Source organism: Puma concolor, chromosome E1 (genome assembly GCF_028749965.1).
Source record: "Puma concolor isolate L17-30 chromosome E1, mPumCon1.1.hap2, whole genome shotgun sequence".
Taxonomy (NCBI): domain Eukaryota; kingdom Metazoa; phylum Chordata; class Mammalia; order Carnivora; family Felidae; genus Puma; species Puma concolor.
The window spans coordinates 14,076,310-14,101,003 of NC_141680.1; the positions used below are offsets into that span (position 1 = coordinate 14,076,310).

Genomic DNA, 24,694 nt, shown 5'->3' on the forward strand with positions numbered 1-24,694 from the left:
AACCTTTTCTCCCAAATTTTCATCTAAAATCAATGCTCTGGGAATATGTTAAGTTTGTTCTGTGGCTTTTAATTTTCCCAGTACACCGGCTCTTGCCTTGTATCATTTCATCTCAAAGTGTGAATGTCAGGGAACTCATGTGGGCTTTGGAGTCAGTCCCCAGGCCTGGGTTAGAATTTAGCCCCTCTCCTCCTTCTGGTGTGGCCTTAGGCAGGTGGCTTTTCTTCCTGAGCCCTTGTCATCATCTAAAGTGAGGGTGACAACACCTTTCTCATGGGGTGGTTGTGGTGACACAGTGGGCTGGTGCCTGTAAAGAGCTTGGTTCTTTCTTACTACTCTGGTGGTTTTTAAATTTTTTTTTTTCAACGTTTATTTATTTTTGGGATAGAGAGAGACAGAGCATGAACGGGGGAGGGGCAGAGAGAGAGGGAGACACAGAATGGGAAACAGGCTCCAGGCTCTGAGCCATCAGCCCAGAGCCTGACGCGGGGCTCGAACCCACAGACCGCGAGATCGTGACCTGGCTGAAGTCGGACGCTTAACCGACTGCGCCACCCAGGCGCCCCACTACTCTGGTGGTTTTTAAATCATAGGCTGTTCCCTCGACAGAGGGCTCTCCTGTGCCTGGATGTGAATGTGTGTCCTACATAGTAAGTGAGGGGCTAGTCAAGTGGGAAGAAGCTAAGAATTAGGCTCCCTCTTCAGTGAGCTGGCTGTAGTCTCTGGTTCCAGATTGTGGCTGCTGGCTGTAGTCAGTTGCACTGTGTCTAAGGGCAAGGTTGGTTGGCCTCCATCCCTGACACCTCTACTTCCGGGGGACAGGTAGAGGGCATGTTGCTTCTGGTAAAGAGTCACGGGGAAAGGCTTGATGTGGCAGAAGGTAAAGGATATTGACTTTCTGCGATTTGTTTCTGGTCTCCTTGCTTCCAAACCCCCACTAGATGGGAAAGTTAAACGTTGACCTCAGTTATTTCGGACCCCAATAGACTGAGAAGCACAGGCTTTTTGGCCAAGTCTTGTGAGAAGTGGAAGAGAAGAGACTCCTAGAACAGTCCACAGGCCCTGGCCTCAATCCAGAGGAGAAAATCATCCCCTCCGTGCTGGGTCTGGGACCTTTTCCCCCACTGGTAGAGGAAGGTTAAGAGAGCCATGGAAATGGGAAGGAGGTGGTGCTTGCCGAAAATGAATGAAGCCTCACCAGAGAGTTAAATACTTGGGCTGAGCTCTTTCTCCCTGCAAATATTTCTCTATTGCTGCGTAGCAAATCACCCCAATATTCAGTGGCCTAAAACAGCAAACATTTATTATCTCTCAAAGTTTCTGAGAGTCAGGAGTCTGCATGTGGCTGGATGGTTTGGCTCAAGGTCTCTCATGAAACTGCAATCAAGCTGTTGGCCCCCTGGGACTGCCGTCATCCAAAGGCTTGACCAAGCTTGGCGGATCTACTTCTTAGCTCATTCATGTGGTTCTTGGCAGGAGGCCTCAGTTTTTTGCCACATGGGCTTCTGCACAGGGCTGCTCATGACATGGTGCCTGCCTTTCCCTAGAAGAAGTGATCCAACACAGAAGCTGCAGTGCCTTTTTATGACCTGGTCTCCAAAGTCACACATGGTCACTTCTGCTTTATTTTCTTCGCTAGAAGCAAGTCACCGAGTCCAGCCCACACTCGGGGTTGCGGGGGTGGGGGGGGGGGTGGGGGGGGGTGCGCAGGAATTAGGCTCTACATCCTGAAAGGAGGAGTACCAAAGAATTTGTGTGCCAACACACTCTCCCCCTTGCCCTTTTGTGACTTGTGACCTCTGGGTCAGCCTGACAGGCCTAACTTCTGCTTTCTTTGGACCCTAGTTCTCAACATCAGCACCTCTGTTCAGTTGGCAACCTCCATGCCTCCAGGATTCCAGCCGGCACAGACTCCAGACCCAACAGTTCCAGTCACCTACTTCCCATACTTTGACAGGACCTACCTGGCGGTGGCAGCGTCGCTCAATGGGGGCAATGTGCTGGCCGCGTTTGTCCACATGCTGGTACAGTGGATGGCCGATCTAGGTAAGGTGTTGCCCACACAGTGATGTGTTCCTGCTTGTCCTTTCTATGTAGCAGTATCTTGGTGCTGAGTGTGTTATTTAAGCTTCTAGATTCATGTGTCAGACCCAGCCAGGCTCCAACACATTCCTTCCTTCCTTAGGGATCTGGATGTATAGCCTTCCTTCCTCTCATCTTCTGAGCTGCCATCACCTATGGTTTTTTTTTTGAGGGGGCATCTTCTCCCCTAACCTTGACTATGGAATATCATCATAGTGTCTTAGCTCTCCCCTGCCCCACTTGGTCACCTTCTCTGTCAAGTAGTCTCTGGGTCCCTTGCGTTTGAAGTCTTCCTTCTAATGACTTCAGACAGCTGAAAATAAAATGATCAAATGTGGATGGTATTTGACAGTATTATAAAATCCTCATAGCACTTATTCCTGGCAAGTAGTTCCTGACTCCCTTTCTTAGAAGGATCCCTGGAAACTCTGATGCCCTCCTGCTTTCTTCAGGATAGAATCGATCAGACCTCTCTCTGCTCTTCATTTGCAGGGAAACCTGCAACCTCCTTCTTTCAGAAGAGGTTCCCTTTCCAAGCACTTAAGGTAGAAATGAAATTTCTGGTCAGCCATGCAGATCTGGGGAAATCGTGTTCATCAGGTGCACTGGTCCACCTGTAGGAGCTCTGAATCAGGTCATTCTGGGGAACTTTCAGCATAGTAACAAAGTGAGGCAGAGCAGCAGGGAGCCCATAGGAAGCTCATACTGGTTGTGTAGACAAGCGTCACTGACCCGTGTCAGTCCTCTCTCAGGCTGGCCAGGGATGTCAGGATTTCAGGGGAATTCTGCCCCCTTGGCTCGGATCCCCTCAGGAATGCTTCATTAAAAGAACAGAACTCGGATTTTGTTTTGTCTCGCATCAGAAAAGGTTTTCAAGAACCTTCAGGCAAGCCCTATATTTAGATACTGGTTTAACTGGATGACTCTATCAATTATTTACTGCGTTGACTGGTATTTCTCTTTATACAGAAGTGACTGTTATTTTTACCCCTGAAAGAGATAGTAATACTTAATTTCTCTGTAAGATCCTTTCAAAAAGAAAAGTCTTTTGCATTTTCATGGTTCTTATTTTTATGAAACTGAGTACTTTGAAGGTTAGTATTATAGGTAGCTTAACCTTTTATGAAATTTCTACACTGTGCCATTTGATTAAAAAATATATAGATGCAAATACAACAAGTTTATTCAGATAAAAGACATCACATCTGTTAACCAGAAATGGAAATATTAAAACATAAGGTGTAAAAATTAAACTCTCTCTCTCTATTCAGAATACCCTAGGTTTGCATTGTTTTCCAGAAGTTGGAAAACAGACAGTTCCACCCTCATGTGGTTTAGAGCAGGGACTCTGGAGCCAGGTGGCCTGGGTTTGAATCCCAGCCCCACCACTTCCTTGTGCCCTTGGGCAGGTTCCTTATCCCGTCCGTTCTTCACTTTCCTCATCTGAAAAGAGATGCTAGTACCTACCTCAGAGGACGGCAAGGATCAAATGAGTTATACTGCAAAGCACTTAGAATGATGTCTGGCCCATAATAAGTGTGATACAAATGCTTGTGTGGTGGTGCTACCCAGGAGAGTGGCCTCAGTTCTCAGCTCTGTCCTAAGTCATTATGTGGCCTTGGCAAGTCCTTTCCCCTTCTGTGTTTTTTCAGTTCCGATGGTCTGTGTTTCTAAGCCCATGATGTAAACATGTGGCAACTCAGTATTTAGATTCTGATGAGGTGGTAAGCCAAGGGATGCAGAAACAGGGCTAGAAGCCGGGTCTCTCCAGTCTCCAGCTGGTATAGACCTTCCTTCAGGTGCCCCTCAAGGCTGGGGTTGTGGCCCAAGTGTTTTCCAGTGAGGAAGAACACTTTATTTTAACATTTTCTTAACATTATTAAGGATATACAAGCACATGGTTCATTGTTTTGTTTTGTTTTTTTTCCTTTTTAACTATAGACTTTCTTTTCTTTTGAAAGTTTTCCACTCATTTTGTTTTTCTGTTCCATGATCTACTTCAGGATACCACATTGCATTTCATCATCCCATCTCCTTAGTCTCTCTGTTTTCTTTCTTTCTTTTTTTTAAAGTTTTTATTTCTTTAAGTAATCTCTATACCCAACCTGGGGCTCAAACTCATGACCCCGAGATCAAGAGTCACATGCTCCTCTGACTGAGCCAGCTGGGCGCCCCTCTGTGCTTTCTACTTGATTGATCTGTTTTTTTTCTATTTCATTTCCCTTCCCTTTCTTCCCATCAGTTTCATGGTTTTATATTCTTCATCTATTCTTTTAGAAGTTTCTAACACACTGTGTTTCCTAGGATATGGAGAGGTAATCCCTTCTGCACATTGCAGTGCTGGTGTAAACCAGGCCTGCTTCTAAGGGGCAAGTATGATGTACATAACTTTTGAACCAGAAGTTCTCTTCCAAGGACTCGGTCCTACAGATTTATACACTTGTACACACATGCTAGGTTACTCACCAAGCACATGATTTTTCTGAGATTTTAGTAGAATTTTTAGAGGGAGAGGAAAGACATTTATTCTGGTTTTTTTTGTTTGTTTGTTTGTTTGTTTAACATAGGCTCCATGCCCGACGTGGTGCTTGAACTCACAACCCTGAGATCAAGAGTCACATGTTCTACTGACCAGGACAGCCAGGTGTCCCCATTCTGACATATTTAACCAAAGTCCTGCTGATCACATTTTGGCTATAATATTTAATTATTTCTCTCTCCCTCTTTGTTTCATTCCTGAGTGTGTATGGTTGAATTTGTACAAGTTAAATGTGCTGCCAATGAGACTCCATGGCGACTCTGGGGTGGTGGCTGTCAGCACTGGCCTGCACACTGGAACCACTTGTGGAATTAAAAAAAAATTGTTTTTTTTTTTAATTTTCTTAAAAAAAATTTTTTTTAACGTTTATTCATTTTTGAGAGAGAGACAGAGCATGAGTGGGGGAGGGGCAGAGAGAGAGAGGGAGACACAGAATCTGAAGCAGGCTGTAGGCTCTGAGGTGTCAGCACAGAGCCTGACGTGGCACTCGAACCGATGAACTGTGAGATCATGACCTGAGCCAAAGTTGGACACTTAACTGACTGAGCCACCCAGGCTCTCTAAAAAAATTTTTTTCTAAGGTTTATTTATTTACTTAGTGCTACCCAGGGAGGAGCAGAGAGAGACAGAGAGAGAGAATCCCAAATAGGCTCCATGGGCAGTGTGGAACTGATACTGGGCTCAATTTCATGACCAGGAGATCATGACTTGAGCTGAAATCAAGAGTTGGACGCTTAACCACTGAGCCACCCAGGTGCCCATGCTTGCGGAGTTTTTAAAACAATGCTGATGTCCTCATCCTGCCTGTAGAATGCTGATGATTTGGCTGTGGGGTGGGATGGGGCAGGCATTTTATAGAAGTTCCTCAGGTGATTCTACTTCAAAAGCGTGGTCCTTGGGCCAGCAGTACTGGCTTTTAGAAGTGAATAACAAATACAGAATCTTAGGGCCTGCCCCAGCCATACTGAGTCAGAAACTGCATTTTAATAAGATCTCTAAGTGATTCATATACATATTCAAATGTGAGAAGCATTGGTCTAGACTGGTGGTTTTCAACCTCTGCTGAGGCTGGGCTGGATTGTGATCACTGTGATCCTGGGGTTTCTATGACACTGCTAATAAGTCTAGTAGCAGCTGTAATGATGCTTTTTTTTTTTTAAGTTTATTTTTGGAAGAGAGAGAGAAAGTGGGGGAGGGGCAGAGAGACAGGGAGAGAGAGAATCCCAAGCTGAGTCCCATGTGGGGCTTGAACTCACAAACCATGAGATCATGACCTGAGTCAAAATCAAGAGTTGGATGCTTAAACGACTGAGCCACCCAGGTGCCCCATGACGATGCTTTTTGATCAGTGTATTCATTTGTCCTCCTTGGGAGCATTGTTGTAGGGTGATTAGTTGTAGGATGGTTAGCGCTTACAGCAAACTTATGAGATCTCTCCTTTAAGTCTAGGCTGGGGTCTGGGGCAGAGCACAGCTAGCCAGACTATGTGAGTCCCTGAGCCAGGAAACTTCCAGCCTCAGTGAGAAGCAGCAAGTAGATCTATCCCTGCCCTCTGGGAATTCCAAACTGTCTCAGCCTGCAGCAACAGGTGGGGTGCATGAACTCACACAGGTCTTTTCTGTTCCTGGAAGGTCTGGAGGTCGAAGAACCCACTGTATATTCGTGCATGATCCAGGCAGCTGCACAGCAGAGAGACACCTGCCTAACTATCACTCCAACGGTGTGGGGCGAGAGGCACCTGCCGGACCAGCTGGCCTCAGTGACCAGAATCTCCTCCTCTGATCTCTCCCTGGGTCATGTGACCCGGGCCCTGTGCCGAGGCATTGTTCAAAACCTGCACTCCATGCTTCCATTTCAACAGCTCAAGGAGTGGGGTGTGGAGCGGGTGATCGGCAGTGGGAGTGCGCTGTCCAGGAACGAGGTTCTGAAGCAGGAGGTGCAGAGGGCGTTCCCTTTCCCAGTGTCCTTTGGGCAGGATGTGGACGCAGCTGTGGGGGCAGCTCTGGTCATGCTCCGGAGGAACCTTAACCAGAAGGAGTCTTAATACATTCTTTGGCCAAAGGACTTGCAAATTTTATCTAATTAGCAATTCTCACATGACCTTGGGGTCATCCTTTTCCTGGACACATTTGTGGGCAGCTTTTTTTTTTTTTTAATTTTTTTTTTTTAACGTTTATTTATTTTTGAGACAGAGAGAGACAGAGCATGAACGGGGGAGGGTCAGAGAGAGGGAGACACAGAATCCGAAACAGGCTCCAGGCTCTGAGCTGTCAGCACAGAGCCTGACGTGGGGCTCGAACTCATGGACTGTGAGATCATGACCCAAGCCGAAGTCGGCCGCTTAACCGACTGAGCCACCCAGGCGCCTCTGTGGGCAGCTTTTAAGCAAAGCTTGTTCTCAGGGCACCATCTTGACCAAGAACCTACGTTCAGGGCATACTCTAATAATGCAACCAGGACTCATCAACTGGATCCCAAATCAGTACTTTCCAAAAGAGACTCACCTGGGAACTGGTCCCAAATATAAATATGGTGAAGAGAGAGAGAGAGAGAGAGAGAAAGAAAAGGAACAGTACCCCAGCATCCCGGTCAGCAGGCTCATCTATGACTCACCTGTAGACAAAGAGAAAATAAATATGGACTTTAGGCACCAAAAAGTCTGGTGACTGTGTGCTCAAAGTAAGAAAAGAAGACCCCCCCCCCCCAAATCCAGCTTTTGGATTGTTTTGAAAAGGACATGAAACCCAGGCTTGGGTCACATGCACTGTTGGAAAAGTCCTTCCCTACTGGATTGTGCCATGTGACCCTGAGGTCCCTTTCTCACTCTTGTTCTCCCTTGGCCACAGCTGGTTATAGCTGAGGCAGGGGGTCGCCCGGGGCAGTAAAGCAGACTGGCTGAGATGAAGATGCAGGGATCCATGCTGCCTTCTCACCATGCACTTCCCCTCCAAGGACAGCCTGCTGCACTGGAGCTGCTCCAGATCCTTAACACAACTGGCTTGAAGGCACAGAACAGGGAAGGAAAGGTGGGTGGCATGACCAGCAAGGGGGACGGATGCTATGTGGCCCCACCATTCAAGCACATTGTTCCCAATAGTCTGACCAGGCAGGACCCTTTTTCGGGGGTGTGTCTGGGCAGCAGTGTATTTTTCTCCTGCACATTCTTGGGAGGTCTTCCAAGGGAAAGGATGCAGCTGGGCATGCTCCTGTCAGAGAGGATGGTCAGTTTAATCAGAGAGAACCCCTTATCCTGCAGGCCCTAGATTTTCTTTCTCTTGGTGTCGGCCTTGCTGGCCTACCATGTGTTTCTGGCCTGCAGAAACATCCCACTGGAGTCAGCATCCATGTGGGGGTCCCAGAGCATCTTAAACCTTTCTGTAGTTCGTAGGGATGACCATGGAATGGCTCCAGGAAAAGGCTGTCATTCCTGCATCTAGTTCCAGACTCCTAAGAGTGATCCCAAGGCTCAGGCAGGCCTGACTCTGAGACTCCTAGGCAACTATGAGTTTGGGAAGTGGCCATGTTGTTTCTTTGTAAAGGTCACTTTATGAATTATGTGGTTGTCTGAGCTCTTAGATTAATCTGCCTTGCCATGCTGATTGGATTTCAGATACTAAAGCTCATTCTTTCAGAGCTTTGTCCCTGTAATAAGACACACCTCTCTGCTTTGGGAACACTGTAAATTATGGCATACCTGTAGGGCTTGGTTTGGCAGGTTGGACATAAGGATCATTTGTAGGTTGTTCTGCAGAAAACCCCACCTGCTCCATGATTGTACCAGGACAAGTAGCTGAAGATCACTCGGGAAAGTCATGTGAGTTTTCTCTCAGCCAAGATGAGTTGACACCATTATTCTGGAGCCCCTATGGAAGGCCTGTGAGAGAGGTCACCTTGGGATAGGCCGAAGGATAACAGATAGCCTCTCCATCAGGAGGAGTTGGCCCTCTGACTCCTGGGAGGCAGCCTGTCTTGTATTCTCAGGGTGCTATGGATGGAGCCTGTAAATGTAAGATTAGGAACTGGATGCAAGGCCAGGTAGCCCAGACCAGTGCCCAGTGCGGTGCCAGAACTCTCTGTTCCCTTTCCACATGTCCACTCTATCTCTGAGGGCTGAGCCCTGCGCAGTCCAAGCTTGCCAGCTAAAAGCTCTGTTACTGTTTTTATTGCACAGGCCTGGAGCCTCTGCAGTGGGGTTGAGCACAGCTTCCAGGGCCTCATTTCTTCAGCCTGAAATCATAAACCACTCACTGCTTTTGCCGTCATTCCCTGGAGGTACCAGTAAGTGTTTGATACCAGTGTGATCCTCAGATGAGGAACTGGCCTTTAGGACTGTTTGCCCATATCCTGATCTTACGAGCAGGTGGTAGACTTGCACTTTCTCCCCAGATTTGCTTTGGCCAGCAAAATGTGACCAGAAGTGTTCTACTTCTAAGCAGAGGTCCTTAGGAGCCAGTGTGTGATTTTCCACACTCTGTTCCCTTTGCCAGGAGTGACTGGTGGTGTCCCAGAGAATGGAGGCTCTGTCAGCCTGCGTTCCATGTTAGGGCACTATGGTGTAGAACCCTCACCAACAAATGGGCAACATGAAATGTGACTGAGAAATAAACCTTTGATGTTTGAAGCCACTGAGATTTGGGTTGTTGCCACAGCATAACTTAGTTTATCCTGACCACTACAACCACAGTAGAGACTGTGTCTAAGAAGCCTCAGCTGCACCCAGCACAGACCCAGACATTTATTGAGCACCCACTAGGAGCTGGGTGTTCTGTCAGGACAGGGCTAAATTGCCAACACTAGGACAGATTAACACATGTGTGCAGAAGAAGGAACAATTCATTCTTTATGTAAGTGACATTAAGCTAAACCTTGGAGAGTTTCAGTCCATCAATACCAACAGCAGTTAACATTTTTTGAGCTATGTAGTAGGAGCTAATCTATACTTGTTTGGACCTATTTGATCTATATGGTGACCCTAGAAGGTGGGTACTATTATCTTCATTTCTCAGATGAAGAAACCGAGACACAAGTTAAGTAACCTACCTAAGATCAGAACTCTAAGATTCAACCCCAGAGCCCATTTTCTTTAGCATTCTAGGCTGAGAGAGCAGGTGTATTCACATGAAAGTGACCGGCATGAGCAGGGTGTGATGAACTGTCTGGTGTAACTTGGTCACAGGGCTTATGAAAGGGTGTGATAGAACTTATGGCTGGACGTGTTGACCAAACTGTGAAGGGTCCTAGATGCCAGACTGAGGGGTTTAGACTTTCTCCTGTGGGCAGCAGAGTGGAGGACAGACTTCATGAGCTTTAGGAGTGTAACTGTCAGCCATGGGGACTTTAGAGTGGAGAATGGGTGTTACGGGAGGTGGGGGCCCAATTGGAGGGGCCTAGAAAACAGCTTGTGAGAGACGGTAGGCCTGAACCAACGTGGGGGCAGAGCCTGCCACACATACCCTTCTTTTGGCCCTTGACTATGACTAGATGCATATAATGTTTATGTGGCTTTCATGTTCTTTATTCTTCTCAACTGACTGAAAGCTGCTTGAGGGCAGGCTTCCTCTTAGGTGTTCTCTGCTCTGCCCTTCTCCTTAATCTTGGGCTGATGCCCATGTTTGAATGTCCTTCTCCTGGGGAAGAACACAATACCTTGTCCAAGGCCCAGCTCAGATGCTATCTTCCTGCTGCACAGTCTCCCTGGAAGCATATCTGTGACTGGATTATAATTGCAGCTGGCATCTGGGACCCAACTCAGTGTTTGCTGTTGGCATCGCCTGTTGGCTCCTGGCTTGTGCCTGTTACAGCATGCCCCACCCAGTAAAGCGTCAGAGAGAGCCTAGCAGTTTTTCCTCATGTGTCCTGGCCTTCTTGAGGTCAGAGACCATCTTATTCATCCTACTCACTTGCTGTGGTTTGCTAGTGCTTGGTGGGGCTTCAGGGTAGAGGGTGGTTTGCACTTGACCTCTCAGCCACGATTAGATGGACAGATAGCCCATCTTTGAAATTGAGAGATTCTGGGTTTAGAGATGTTCACTGTGTGACTCATGAAACATTAAGCAAATCTTGTTTTTTTTTCATTAAAAAACAATTAGTCACAACCTCGAGCTAATGGCCGGAGATAGCTCAACAATCAGCAGATGCGGTTCTCTTCTGAAATAATGATGATGAGAACAATAACCCCTCATGCTTGCCTAGAGCTTTATCAGCTCACAGAGACCATTGATTCACATCCAGTATTCTTATTAATCCCCAGAAAAGCCTCATAAAGCAGGCAGGGCAGGTGCCTTCACCCGTTTTGGGGATAAGGACCCAGAGCTTCAGCTATCAGCCCAAATTTATGGAGCAGGTGTCTGCTGGGCCCGTCTGGGTCTCCTCTCCTGCCTCTATTCTCTGCCCATGCTCCTGACCCTCCAATCTCTTCTCTCTCTTGTTGCCAGTACCCGCCCTGGGTCCCAGCTCTGCAGAGAGGGGCTCAGCTGTTGGGTGCTGAGTGGATGCCTCATCCCTTCCCAGCTTAGATGGCCAGCTCCATCCACTTCTGGAGTGCGCTGTCCCCTCTCACAGAGCCCTGCCCTCCATGGGAACTGACTCAGGTGGGTACCTGGTGACACTAATGCACAGACCAAATGCAGAAAGGAAAGTAGTTTTCTTCTAAGTCTGCTGTTTGCCATTTGTATCCGGGATCCCTGAAGCCATTTAAAATCTGGGAAGCAAGACACAAAAGTCAGGAAGTTAAAAATCCACACAAGATTTAGAAATCCCAAGATAAGACCGGTAGAGTTGGCACTGTCCTCGGGTGGGTTACAGGTACTCGCGGTGGTGCTTTAACCACCTTCTCTGGGGCCAGAACTAGCTCTGCTTATTCCTACTTGGGTCCTCCCAGAAATGAGGGGCTGACGGTTCCTGATTTGGGTAATCAGGCTTTTATTAGCACACGACAGTTTGCTGGTTTCTAGCTGTACCAGAAAGTTTGGCTTCAAATCCATGAGGGACTCAGATGAATGAAGAAAATAAATGAGGATCCCATTGCCAGGGTCAAGGGCTGAGTTTAAGTCAATGTGCCCCCCTGGTGGTGACGCTAAAGAACTGCAGCCATTGATGACCTGGGGCCCAGCCCACTTGGCCCACCCACGTGCGGGTGTGGTCCCTAGCACTTTGCTGCACTGCCTCTTGTTCCCATCAGACCTGAGCTTGGAGTACGCGCCCCCTCCCATAATTCATCACTGAAATGTGATCTACTTACAAAGAGTTTTAATGGATACATCATTACATAGATTCAAGAACACCTTGTTGGCAAAATGCCACCCAGAAAACCAGGCTGATGGCAGCAGTGCTCAACCCTAAGGTCTTGTGTCTGCTGCCATTTCTTGAGTTTTAGTAGAACCACTCAGTGCAGGTTTGGCTCAGATAAAACCATGCCAATAAATGTATATGTTGTGCTCCTTTGGGCAAGTTGTGGAGCTAGGTAGGTTTAGAGAAGGAGAATTGAGGGTGCAAGAGCCCTGTCACTCTGGAGCTATTAAAATCTGCCAAATAAGACACAAACCTCAGAGCAGTTAAAGCTCAATACAAGCTTTAGGAAGCTTCAGACAAGACTAGTAATGGTTGTCACTGTCCTTGGGCAGGTAACATAGCCTGTCTATACTTCATTTCCTCATCCATAAAATGGGGGACAAAATCAGACTCTCCTCATGAAACTTTGTGAGAGTCTGATGAGCTAATGCATAAAGTGCTTATCCCAGAACCTGGCACACTGCATGGTCTTAATAAACATCCACTGCTATTATCGTTGTCTTTGTGATCACATGCACTGGTTGCTGCAGGAAGGTGTGGGTCTAGATTTCTGTAGGAGTTTAGAGGTGAGCACTTTGGCTGGGCCCTTGGTGGAGAGGCTTTTTGGAAGAGGTGGAGTTGAATGATAGAGCCTCAGCATCCAAAGGTCCCACCTGCCACCTGGGCCTTAAAAGTCAGGTTAAGTCGATGCATAGTGCAAGCACGTTGGGCAGAAAGAGGGCAGGGGAAGGGGGTGGAGGCAGGCACAGTTAGTATGGCTTGGGAGGAGATGTGTCCAGGTAACAGAAGGGGCTGGGCCACAGTGGGAGTGGAGACTGGGGTTGTCGGCTCAGGGTACCAAGCCGAGGGGTAGGGCCTTATTCTGTAAGGGGGTACAGTCAGGAGGATATTCTAGGTCTGGGGATTGGGAGGTCATGAGTCAGGGTGCTGGGCACTTCTGGTGCCTCAGGTGAGAGGACGTAGCTGCCAGCCGCAGAGAGGGATCCATATGAGCCACAGAAACGTAGCCTGGACAGAAACAGAGAAGGAGAGGCTGGAGATGACAAAGTATGTCAGACTTTGACATAAGAAAGTTGGTGCCTTAGGGGCGCCTGGATGGCTCAGTCGGTTAAGCGTCCCACTTCAGCTTAGGTCATGATCTCGCGGTTTGTGAGTACAAGCGCCACGATGGGCTCTGTGCTGACAGCTCGGAGCCTGGAGCCTGCTTTGGATTCTGTGTTTCCTTTTCTCTCTTCCCCTCCCCCACTTGTATGCTCTCTCTATCAAAAATAAATAAATGTAAAAAAAAATTTTTTTAAATGTTGGTGTCTGATAGGCAGTAACGTTGAGGGGAGGGAGTGTGGAGGGCAGAGGGGTTCATCTTGGGACATGCTGATAGGAAGGGGTTTGTAGCTCAGGGGAAAGGGTGGGTCTGGACCCCTGGATGAGGGAGTCCCTGGCTTGGGCATGTCAGATGGGTCCTTGGAGGAGTGGGGGTCTCAGAAAAGGGTAGGAGGAGATAAGGGTCGTTTTCCTGTATATTGAGGAAAAGCTGTCAGGGAAGGAGGAGAAGGGCCAGGATTTCCCTGCAGCCCTCGCAGCGTGCATGGTGCCATGTAGACTCTGGGAGATGTTGTCAGTGCCCAATGGCTGTGTTACAAAGGGGACACATTTAGTGACATGTGTTGTCCTCACTGGAGGCAGAAATCACCTTGGAAGCTAAGGGGACACCTCTGGTAGAGAAGTATAACCCTCCCCTTTCTTGGACGTTGCCCTGGGCTGGCCAGTTCTCTCAGTGCCTTTCTCAGATGTCTCCCACCCATGCCCCAGGGCTGCTGTGGCTGAGATCCAGACCCGGCCCAGCCAGTGTGTGAGCCAGAGGCTGTCCCTAACACAGCATCAGCATGTCGGTCTCCACACCGAGGTGTTCTCTGCACCACCTCTGGCCCACACACATGGTTAGAAGGAACAGTGACCCTAGAGAACTTGTAGGTTGAGGGGTCACTGCTGGTGAGTTTTTAAAATATGTGTAACATATGGTTATGCATGATTAAGAATGAATTCCATGGTCCAGCAATCCCACTTCTGGGTATATGCCCAAAAGAATCGAAAGCTGTGACTCAAAGAGATATTTGTACACCCATGTTCAGAGCAATATTCCACAGGCAAAAGTTGGAAGTAACCCAAGTGTCCATTGACTGATGAAGGGCTAAACAAATCATGGTCTACACATGCAATGGCATATCGTACAACCTTATAAAGGGAGGAAATCCTGTAGTATGCTACAAGATGGATGAATCTTGAGGACATTATGCTAAGTGAAACAAGCCAGTCACAAAAAGATAAATACTGCACGAATCCACTTCCATGATGGTCTTAGAATAATCAAATTCATAGAGACAGAATGTAGACTGGTTGCCAGAGGCTGGGGGAAGGGAGGAATGGGGAATTGGTGTTTAATAGGTATAGGGTTTCAGTTTCACAAGATGAAAACAGTTCCGGAGATGGATGGTGGTGACATTATAAATGTACTTAATGCTCTTGAATTGTACACTGAAAACTGGTTGAAATGGTATTTTTTTCATGTTATAGGTATTTTACCAAAATTTCTCAAAAAAGGACGAATTCCAAGGTTCATTTAAAAAATTTTTTTAACGTTTATTTTTATTTTTGAGACAGAGAGAGACAGAGCATGAACGGGGGAGGGGCAGAGAGAGAGAGGGAGACCCAGAATCGAAAGCAGGCTCCAGGCTCTGAGCTATCAGCCCAGAGCCCGACGCGGGGCTCGAACCCACGAACTGTGAGATCATGACCTGAGCCAAAGTCAGACATTTAGCCAACTGAGCCACCCAGGCGCCCAGCACAGATTTCTCATATGTAAAATGAGTATGCCCAGGGTTGTTGTGTGGCATGGGAGAGTGGGTTTGTGCAGCTTCTCTGTAAACTGTGAAATGTCGTGCAGAGTCCACGAAGTGTCTGCACTTCAGTGTCTTGACTCAGGGGTCAACGTTGTGAGCTACTCCAAGGAGGGCTACGATGGGACTTTTCTGGCACATAGCTGCTCATTTCAGGCCATGTAGGGCCTCCGGCTTTTTGGAGTCCTATAGGGTTCCTACGGGCAGCTGCTGCCAGGATGGGTTCTGCAGGGCATTTCAGGTTGCAGACTGTATACATGCTCAGAAGGACTTTGCAGCCTTTCTCAGCCATGTTCCAGGAGGGAATTATTCCTTACAGTATTGACTTTCCTCCTATGCTTTTACGATCATACTAAGAGAAATAAGAAAATAGACACGGAAATAATTTTCTGTGTTTTGTGGTTCCATGAGGAATCCCAGTTGAGTAAGGCTGGGACCTGGCAGACCCAGAAGCCTCCACAATCCTTCACGAGGCTTCCACAGAGAATGAGAGGCCCAAGAGAGGCAGGCATTTGTCCAAGGTTGCACAGAGTTGGCAAAGCCGTCACTCAAAACCAGGTTCCTGAATGTCAGGCCATGACTGTGTGATGGGTGATGTGACCCTTTACATTCCTTCCACATTTTCAAACTGGAGCAGTTTCATGATGCTGGGTTTTACTTCTCTGGTTGTTGAGTTTTTTCCCCAGACCACCCTATCTGTAAGAGTGATGGATTTGAGAGGCCTGAGCAGTGGCCTCCTTTTTCTTGAGAGCTGAAGTCACAGCTCTGGCTGGCTCTGGGCTGTGTGTGGCTAAGTGCACTGCGGCCCTGGCATGGTGGGAGGAGGGGCAGCAGCTAAGTGGTTTCTGAAAAAGGGAAAAAATGATGGGAAAAGCTCTGGGATCCTCTGGGAATCAGAACCACGGCAACAGCAGCTGCTGCCATTGCTGGAAACATTTTCCTTGAGTGCCAGAGTGTACCCACAGCCCATCCCTGCCAGCGCTGAGTGACCACGGCCCAGGGAGGGGCCACGGACCCTCACAGAGGCAACTCTTCTCCCCACACCAGTCCAGCTCTCCCTTCAAGTAACGAAGTCTTGGAGCTCGCCGGCACCTGCTGTGTCCGGGGTGCGCTGCATCTAGCTGGTGAGTCCTTTCTGTTGTTTGCTGGCCGGTGCCGATGCTAGCTTTTAGAATGGCACAGGGAGCTGTCAAAAACTGAGCCCTGCCTCTGTCCGCTTGGGTGACTATGAGCAGTTCAACTAGCCTCTCAGCACCTTAGTTACCCCATCTGAAAACTGGGGATAATAACAGTGGCTGCCTCAAAGGTCATGGTGACGCTGAAGTGAAGCTATAGCTGTGGTGCACTTAGCCTGGTTAATCGTAAACACTTGGCAAGTGACTGTGGAGGTTGCCATTGTCATTGTGTGTGAATTGCATCAGGGTCATCCTGGACCCTCCTCCTGGAGCAAAGAGGCCAGTGGTTTGTGGCCGGAGGTTTCGCCACATAGCTCCTTCCAGGCTGAAGGGGTGCTGGGTGGGGTGGCAGGAGTCCTGGGTTCTCACCCAGGCTCCACTCGCTCTCTGTTTTAGATAGGGTTCCTGTGGCTCTTCATCCATAGGCGGGGTAGCCCCTGGATCTCCGTCCCTCTTTAGGAAATGCTCAGGTAGGAATTTCTCTTTAGGAATGATCAGGGGTGGATCCTGGACCAGTTCCCAAGAGCCTGTAGGGAAGCTGGAGGCAGACAGGTGCTTTGAGCAGAGAGGGAGCAGGAGAGCTGCACCCCGGGATGTGTCAGCCGGATTAGGGAGAAAAAGGGGGCTTCGCCCAGGTGGTGGGCAGTTTCCTTCCTGGCGCTGGAGTTGAGAAAGATCCAGAGGCCAAACCAAGTTTTGCTGAGCAGGGTCATTTTTTTCAGGACAGTCCTTTAGTCTCCATTGGTGGGTTTGTGAATCTTGCCTAAACCAGAACCGCCATCTCCATCAGACACCCCAAGTCATAGTTGGAAATTTCCCCCATCATCGTAGGACATTCAACTGTGATAGGTACCTTGCCACGGGGCTCATGTGCTAGACACACACGGGCCTGGCAGTGGCAGACTATCTTGTAGTCTGCAGCCCAGAGCAAATGGCCTCTCAGTCCCTGTCCTGCCCTCTGCTCTGGAAGAAGCTTAGTTTCCAGTAGGGAATCAAGTGTGAGGCATGCAGTGCAGATTTGGGGTTTGTTGACTGACCGAATGATGGTACTGTGTGGGCTGCTTCATGTTTATTGGGTTTGGTTAGATTTGGACCAGTCAGAGGGAGAGGCAAAAGGTGACACTGTGGAATGATTTGTGGGGGCCTCTGCTAATGGGTGCTCTGGTTGGGATATTAAGAACTGTGAGTCAGGCATCAGGTTTATTCTTGGTTTTGTGGCCAGTCCTACCAAGGGGAGATGCCCTGCGAGAGTCAGGCCCTGGCAGATGGCCTGGTTCCTACTTGTACTTCATTTTGGCCTTTGAGCTTCCTGGGATGCTTGTTTGAGCAGGAAGGTGCTACAGGTTGGGGCTTCTGAGCAGAAGGGGGTTGTCCCTGCCTGCCTGGCCCCAGGGCTAGGGGACTTTGGGCTGATCAGTTCCTCACCCTGGTGTGAAGTCCGGGGCTGAGTTTAATGGCTGAGAAGACCCCTGTGGTGGAGTGCTAGAGATACTCTGCAGTCAGGCTTCCGGGTATCAAATCCAGGTTCCACCTCGTCCTAACTGTGGCCTCCAGCAACCACTGTGCCTGAGTTTCCTCATCTGTCAAATATTTACCTCTTGGAGATGTGAGAATGAAGTGAGCACATGTGAAGTGTTAGAATGGTACCCACCCTTGCACAGTACATGCTCAAGCACGTCAGTTACTTTCGTTCTTACTAGCCTCCTGTGCCTTTTAATGGTAGCAGGCTCCACATAGTATGAACATAATAAGACATTCTCTTCCGAAAGCGCAGATGAGTGTTGCTGTTTATGCTTCTGAAGCTTCTCATGGCTTCCTACCATCCACACAATAAAGTCCAAATCCTGTTCCTTGACGTTCAAGGACAACAGCCATCTGGTTCTGCCCTGCTGCCTGTCCTCCAGGCCCACTGGCTTCCTCTTCACCAGCTACTTTGGGATCCCCATCCTCTCCCCTGGCCCCAGATCAACCCTCCTCTCCTTCTAGGCCCAGATCCTCTGTCACCTTCTCCATGAAGCCTTCTTCAGGACCCTGGCCCCTCCTGTGATACCCTGCCCCAGCCAGTGCCTGGTTACTGTCTCAGATGGGGCCGAGTCCTCTCTGTGCCCCCAGCACAGGCCTGGGTACCCAGTAGGATTCAGTAGATGGCTGTTGAGTGATGGGATGAACAAATGGGTGAGTGGTTGGAAGGAAGATTCCCTGTGGCCAGGAACACTTCCTGCTGCAGGGTTTCCATCTGAGGGATAACCCAGAGAAAGACTCGAGCCCCCCTGAGAGGACCAGCAGGCAGGATGGAAAACGGGCCGGCAGTCAGCTGTCTGTCTTCTTCGCAGGGTGCAGAGTGGTGAGGCTGCCTCATTTATTTTTCCCCCAAGGACCTGGGCATCAGATAATAGCTGGTCTATTGCCGAGGCCCAGCTGTGTGCTCTGAGTCTTCACTGCCTGAACTTGCACTTGAAAATGCAGGTTGTGAGCAGCTTCCCATTTCTTGACTGGCTATTTTTTGGAATCCAACCACTGCTGGAACATGAATCTCACTAACTTTCTTTGGAAATGGGAACAAGAAGGGTCTATATCTGATCTCTTTCATGTCCCCGACAGTGACCACAGCTTTATTTCATAGAGAGGGGGATCAGGCAAGTGCCCTGCTCAGGAAGAGGTCTTAGGATGTGGGGGAGATAAGGCAGTGCCAGATAGAAATTGCTAGACTGCATAATGGATGGTGCTAATAGGGCCACAAAGGATGATGGACAACCAACTGGGCCACTCTGGATGGGGAGGGAGCACGGCCAGTGCAGAGCCTGGGGGTGTGGAGGAGGCAGCATTAGTGTTGGACCCCAAAGGGAGGTGGCCTCTGAAAAGTGATAGGATTTGGGCATGAAGAGGAGAAGGAAAATGCCCCCCAAGTGGAGACACTGCAGAGGCAAAGGCCTCTGAGATGTGGAACAGCCCTGGGTACCAGGGAGTGGGGATGCCCTGCTGGATGGAGGGAGGAGTGGGACAGAAGGTTAGGAAGGGGGTGGAAGACACTATCAAAACGAGTTCACGGCCATATATGCTAGTGCTAGCTGCCAGCTGAACACCACATGTTCAGGCCTGGAAGGCCTGCGCCAGCCTCTAATCTCTTAAAGTTTAAAAATTCAGGGATGCTTGAAATTTCACAAAAATGACAAAAAAGTGCAAAAAGTCCCCACCAACTCAATAGTTGCAGCTGCCAGGTCGAAGAGCAAAAGCAGGCAAGCACGTGGCTGATGACAGGGACACGTGGCACAAGAAGGCCTGTGCAGCATGGAGTGTGAGCATGTCAGTCTCTGCCGCTCACCCTGTTCACAGAGACACAGCCTGTTCTGCTCTTTGAGGCTGAGCCATTCTCATCACCAAGTCCCTCCCTCAATGCCCAGCCATTGACAGCCACTCCCATTGTTTCTTTTATTCTGATCTTGGAGGGAGGCAGAGCAGTAGTTATGATCCCACTTTGCAGATGAGGCAACTGAGGCCCAGAGGGGAGAGCAATCCATTCATGTCTTTCAGAGCCTTATGGCTTCAAGCTGGGGAATACATCCACCCTTGAGCCCAATGCCCATGGGGTTGCTAGGCCTGCTCACCCCTGGGGCCTCTGAGGTAGAAGGTATAGCACCCTTAGAAGCTTTAGTTCTGGGGGGCTAGGGCCAGCAGCTGTTGGATCTCTGGGGTGTCCTGCTTCACAGGGGCTTTTGCAAGGAGGGCAGATGGGGGCTAGAGTTGTGGAGTCCTCAAGCTGGGCACACACCTGATCTTGGTGGCTGCCTGCAGGCTGCCTCTCAGGCCACAACGGATCTGACAAGGATGAAGAAATGGGGGAGCTCAGACTCAGGGGAGTCTGAGGAGCCACCCCAAGAGGACTCCTGCTCAGACCCCTTGGATGGAGACCCTAACTCCAGGCCAGCTCCAGCCAAACCCCACATCTTCCCCACGGCCAAGAGCCGCAGTCGGCTTTTTGGGAAATGCGACTCGGAGGAAGCTTCTCCTATGGACTGCTCTTACGAGGAAGGCCAGCTAGCCTCCTGCCCAGCCATCACCGTCAGCCCTGTTGTCATCATCCAGAAGCATGAGGATGGCCCCACCTGTGACAGGTAAGCTGCATCTGGAGCCTGAGCCCCTCCCCACCAGGAGCCCACTGGCTCTGCCAGCTGAGGCCCCAGCTATGGAGATACCATATGTTCCTCTAGCTTATGGGCTGAAGGTCATAGAGCCAGGGAACTGGGGAGGCTTCACAAATCATCTGGTCCAGCATCTGCACTCCTAGGAGCCTCAGGACACATGGTCATGGATGCTGGCCTATCTGCTGATCTTAGCTGCAGGCTGATCTCTAGGTTTCCAGGCTTCAAATGCTCACCAGCCCCAAACACTTAGACTCTAAGTTGAAAACCTCAGGGCCAGAATGCTTTTTAGAGAGTGCAGAACAGTTCCAGTGACAAGCCCAAGGGCCCTCTCGCTTCCTCCAAGGCAGGTGAGGGAGGTACATGGGCCGGCTGACCTACAGGCCAGTGTGAAGACAATTTTTCACTTAACAGGAACCGTCCAAACTGCTGCAACTCCCCGCCTCCAGCCCCCTCCGGGCTACTGCCCCCAGAGCCCCAGCTCCTGAGTAGGCAGAGAAGTGAGTGGCTTGGGTGTTGGACGAAGCGGTGGCAGCAAAGACTTTCTAGATGGTGCCTACAGGCAGGGTGGGGACAGAGTGTGGACACATGCACCCCATTGTTCCCTGTTACATCAGTTTCCTGGACGGTCATCTAGACTGAGGGATGGGTTTTATATCATGTTTTTTCACCTTTTGGTTTCCCCTGGGATTTAGTCATGCTCCCTGACAAGCTCTGGAGGCCCCAGGGCTGAAGGGAAATCAGAGCAGGAGATGAAGGTGTTTTCTGGCCTGCAGGCAGTCTTCCCAGGACTCTGCTCCTGCTGGGTCTGAGAAGAACCTCAAGCTGTATGATCGCAGGAAGATCTTTGAAGCCGTCGCTCAGAATAACTGTGAGGAGCTGCAGAGTCTGCTGCTCTTCCTGCAGAAGAGCCAGAAGCACCTCATGGACAGCGAGTTCAAAGGTGGCCCCTGCAGGGCCGGGCTCCTGGGTCGGGCCCCAGCTGTCATGCACTGCTCTGACCCTCACTTTGTCTTTCAGACCCAGAGACCGGGAAGACCTGTCTGCTGAAAGCCATGCTCAACCTGCACGATGGGCAGAATGATACCATTCCCCTGCTCCTGGAGATTGCCCGGCAGACGGACAGCCTGAAGGAGTTTGTCAACGCCAGTTACACAGACAGCTACTACAAGGGTGAGGAGGGGGACGGGGTTTGGCATGACTCTGTGCACAAGCACAGCTGGAGCCAGGTGGCATGCCTGGGCAAGCCTCTGAGCTTCGTACTCCCTGTACCAGCCAGTGCGTTGGCATCTCCTGGTCCTGGGGGGGTCCTTGCCTCCCCCACCTGCTGGACTTGTTTTCTCCTGGTGCTGAGGGTCCCATCCTCCCCTCTGTGGACTCGGTGTTCTTTGCTTCCAGAAGCCATGGCTACTCTCCCTGCTACTGTTCCTTGACCTTGGGCAGTTTTGACTATTCCAGGTCATGGTCTGGTGTTCCCTGGGGGTCTCTACTTCTGCCTCAGGGACTCTCTAGGCCCCCTTTGGGCATTCTGGCCTGCTCCCCTCTTGTATGGGGGAATCACCTGGCATTTTCTGCCCAGATCTTCCCCCTGCACTTATCTAAGCACCCCCACAGGACTGTGAGTACAAAGCCAACAGCACACACCCTCCACAGGCCAGACGGCCCTGCACATTGCCATTGAGAGGCGGAACATGGCACTAGTGACCCTCCTAGTGGAGAACGGGGCAGACGTCCAGGCTGCAGCCAACGGGGACTTCTTTAAGAAAACCAAAGGGCGGCCCGGCTTCTACTTTGGTAGGGAGACCATGGGGTAGACCCTTGGATTTTTGACAATTGCCAAGGGGAGGTTTCGGGTGGAATGAGAGGGATTTGGAGGCCGGGTGGTCCAGGGACCAAGCCAATCTATTCCTGAGGCCCATCATATGCCTGTGTTGGCCACAGGTGAGCTGCCCCTCTCCTTGGCTGCATGTACCAACCAGCTGGGCATCGTGAAGTTCCTGCTGCAGAACTCTTGGCAGCCAGCAGACATCAGTGCCCGGGACTCGGTGGGCAACACAGTGCTGCATGCGCTGGTGGAGGTGGCCGACAACACAGCCGACAACACTAAGTTTGTGACGAGCATGTACAATGAGATTCTGATCCTGGGGGCCAAGCTCCACCCTACACTGAAGCTGGAGGAGCTCACCAACAAGAAGGGGCTGACGCCACTGGCTCTGGCTGCCAGGAGTGGGAAGATTGGGGTAGGGGGAAGGCTTCGGGCCTGGGCAGGGAGTGTGACTTTAGATGGTGGTGTTGGGGGGACGGTCTGCCTTGCTGCATGCCTGGCATCACCATCACGCAGAGCCCTGCTACTGTGACACTAGCCTGTAGGGGTAGGGCAGGGGGCTGTTAGAGGAAGCCAGAGGAATTGTGAGATGCTGGGCAGAAGCCAGCATCGCACCTGACTGTTTCTCATTTCTACCTGTGAGCATCACTAGCCAGACACAGAGTAGGGGGGACGGGGGGTGCTAGGGCCTGGGGATAGGAGTGTGTTGAGCCAAGGGTGAAACTGATGTGATCAAGTGTGATCAGCCAGGTGTGATCAGGCAATGGGTCTGATGTGGCCTCAGCTGGGGTCTGAGGCAGTGGGCAGGTTGATCTTGATGGTGGTCAGGAGGCTGCTGGATGGAGGTGAGGACTCTCCTAGGGCTTGGGTAGAGTCTCCAACTGAGCTAGGAAGCAGACTTATTCCTGAGGCAGAGTTGGTAGCCTGGTGGAGATGCATCTTGTGGTTGGGGCTCCAGGATGGTCTTTAACAGGCTCTCGTATCCCCATGGCAGGTCTTGGCCTATATTCTTCAGAGGGAGATCCAGGAGCCCGAGTGCAGGCACCTGTCCAGGAAGTTCACCGAGTGGGCCTACGGGCCTGTGCACTCCTCACTCTACGACCTGTCCTGCGTCGACACTTGCGAGAAGAACTCGGTGCTAGAAGTGATCGCCTACAGCAGCAGTGACACCCCCGTGAGTGGGCCGGGGTGGGACTCAGCCAGGGTGGGCTTCTTGTCTCACTGCACCCCCCAGCCTCCACCCCAGCCCCTCGATCCAGCTCTGCCTGTCTTCTCATCACTGAAAACCTGCTGTGTGGGGTCTAGGCCCAGAAGCTTCATCTCCCCATTTGTTCCCACTGAATGTTTTCCTTCATCATACAATGTACAATGATATTCCCATAAAAGCGTAAATATTTCAGATATACACAGACAAAAACAACCTTCTTTTTATACCATATAAAAACATGTAGCTTTATTTTGTTTATATAAATGGGATCAAACTATGCAAAATGTAAAACAACCAGTTTTTTTACTTACTGGTATGTCTTGTAGATAATTTTATATCAGAGTAGGTATGGATCTGCTTCATTAAAAAAAACCCACGCAGTGTTCTGTAGGAGGGCTGGGGATAAATGTCCATTGGAGGACATTTGAGTTATATCCAGTTTTCCGCTCTTTCAGTACTGCGAGCCACTTAGCATGGGTTTGAGAATGTTTCTAGGATGCCTGGAAATGGAATTGCTAAATCAAAAAGTATGTATGTTTTAGCATTTTAATAGCTACAGCCAAGTTGTCCTCCACAGACTCCATCAGTGCATTTGCCCCCACCAGTGGGAAAATCTGCCCATGCCCTTGCCACCCTGGATATTATCAGTCTTTTCTCAAAAACCGGTTTAAGTTCTTGGGGCCTGAAATGCTATCTTATTGATGTCTTAATTCTCATTTTCTTGGCTAATATGAGGTGAATAATTTTCTCATGTATTTACCTGGCCATTCATATTTCCTTGGTAGATTTCCTATTCATTGTCCTTGGCCATCTCTTCCACTGAACTGTTTGCCCCATTCCTCTTTGTTTCTAGGTTCTCTTAGTATGGAGTGAATCCATCCTTTCTCTATTGCCTATATTGCAAATATTTTATTTTTTCGTCTGCCTCTTGTCTTCTAACTTCAGTCAATGCATCGTTTGCTTATGAAAGGTTTTTAGTTTGAGAGCGAAATTAGTCTTTTTCTTTTATAACTTCTGTGACTTTTATCTTGCTTTGTAAGTCCTTTTCCACTATAAGGTTATACAATATCCTTCAATATTTTTGTTTAGCTCCTTTGTAGGTATTTTACGTTTGTCTCTTTAATTTGTCTAGAACTTATTTTTGTGTAGGGGTGAGGTAGGCATCTTACTTAATTATTTTGTTTCCACATGAGGGTCCCAGGGCCACTAAATGAAAAGCCTGTCCTACCCCCACTGCTTTGAAAGGCTGCTTTCCCTGTCTGTTCTTTCTAAGGTATACCTGCCCCCGAGGCAGCCCCAGGGGCTAGGCTGGAGTTTGTGCTGGTAAGGAGGCTACCACAGTATCTTACAGGGCAGAGGCTGTGTTTACAGGGGCAACGTCCAGCGGGGGGAGAGAGGTCTAGACTGCTTTGCTGTGCCCCGCCAGCCTTCACCTGGGCTGCCATGCTGGATCAGGGCGTTGGATTCAGAATCCTGAATGGAGTGTCCCCAGAGGGCTGGCCCATGTAGGAAACGGCTTCAAAAAGGCTGAGGTGTTTGGCCT

General features: G+C 49.6%; 2 protein-coding genes across 9 annotated transcripts in view; both read left to right on the plus strand.

Moving 5' to 3' along the window:
• The window catches only part of SHPK (sedoheptulokinase), a 28,816-nt gene extending 19,570 nt beyond the window's left edge, over positions 1-9,246 (plus strand). For both annotated transcript variants that reach the window (XM_086686305.1, XM_025917863.2), the window contains exons 6-7: positions 1,846-2,046; positions 6,253-9,246. In XM_086686305.1, coding sequence (XP_086542431.1) covers positions 1,846-2,046; positions 6,253-6,665 — 614 coding nt within the window. In that variant the 3' untranslated portion in view covers positions 6,666-9,246. The remainder of the gene's footprint in view (positions 1-1,845; positions 2,047-6,252) is intronic.
• Positions 8,791-24,694, plus strand: part of TRPV1 (transient receptor potential cation channel subfamily V member 1) — a 35,054-nt gene continuing 19,150 nt past the window's right edge. For 3 of the 7 annotated variants that reach the window (XM_025917369.2, XM_086686283.1, XM_086686284.1), the window contains exons 1-6: positions 9,390-20,092; positions 20,896-21,062; positions 21,140-21,292; positions 21,773-21,913; positions 22,061-22,359; positions 22,939-23,118. In XM_025917369.2, coding sequence (XP_025773154.1) covers positions 19,806-20,092; positions 20,896-21,062; positions 21,140-21,292; positions 21,773-21,913; positions 22,061-22,359; positions 22,939-23,118 — 1,227 coding nt within the window. In that variant the 5' untranslated portion in view covers positions 9,390-19,805. Of the gene's footprint in view, positions 8,900-9,389; positions 20,093-20,895; positions 21,063-21,139; positions 21,293-21,772; positions 21,914-22,060; positions 22,360-22,938; positions 23,119-24,694 lie in introns of those variants that run through there. The other 4 variants (XM_086686281.1, XM_086686278.1, XM_086686279.1 and 1 more) reach the window with 4 other exon arrangements.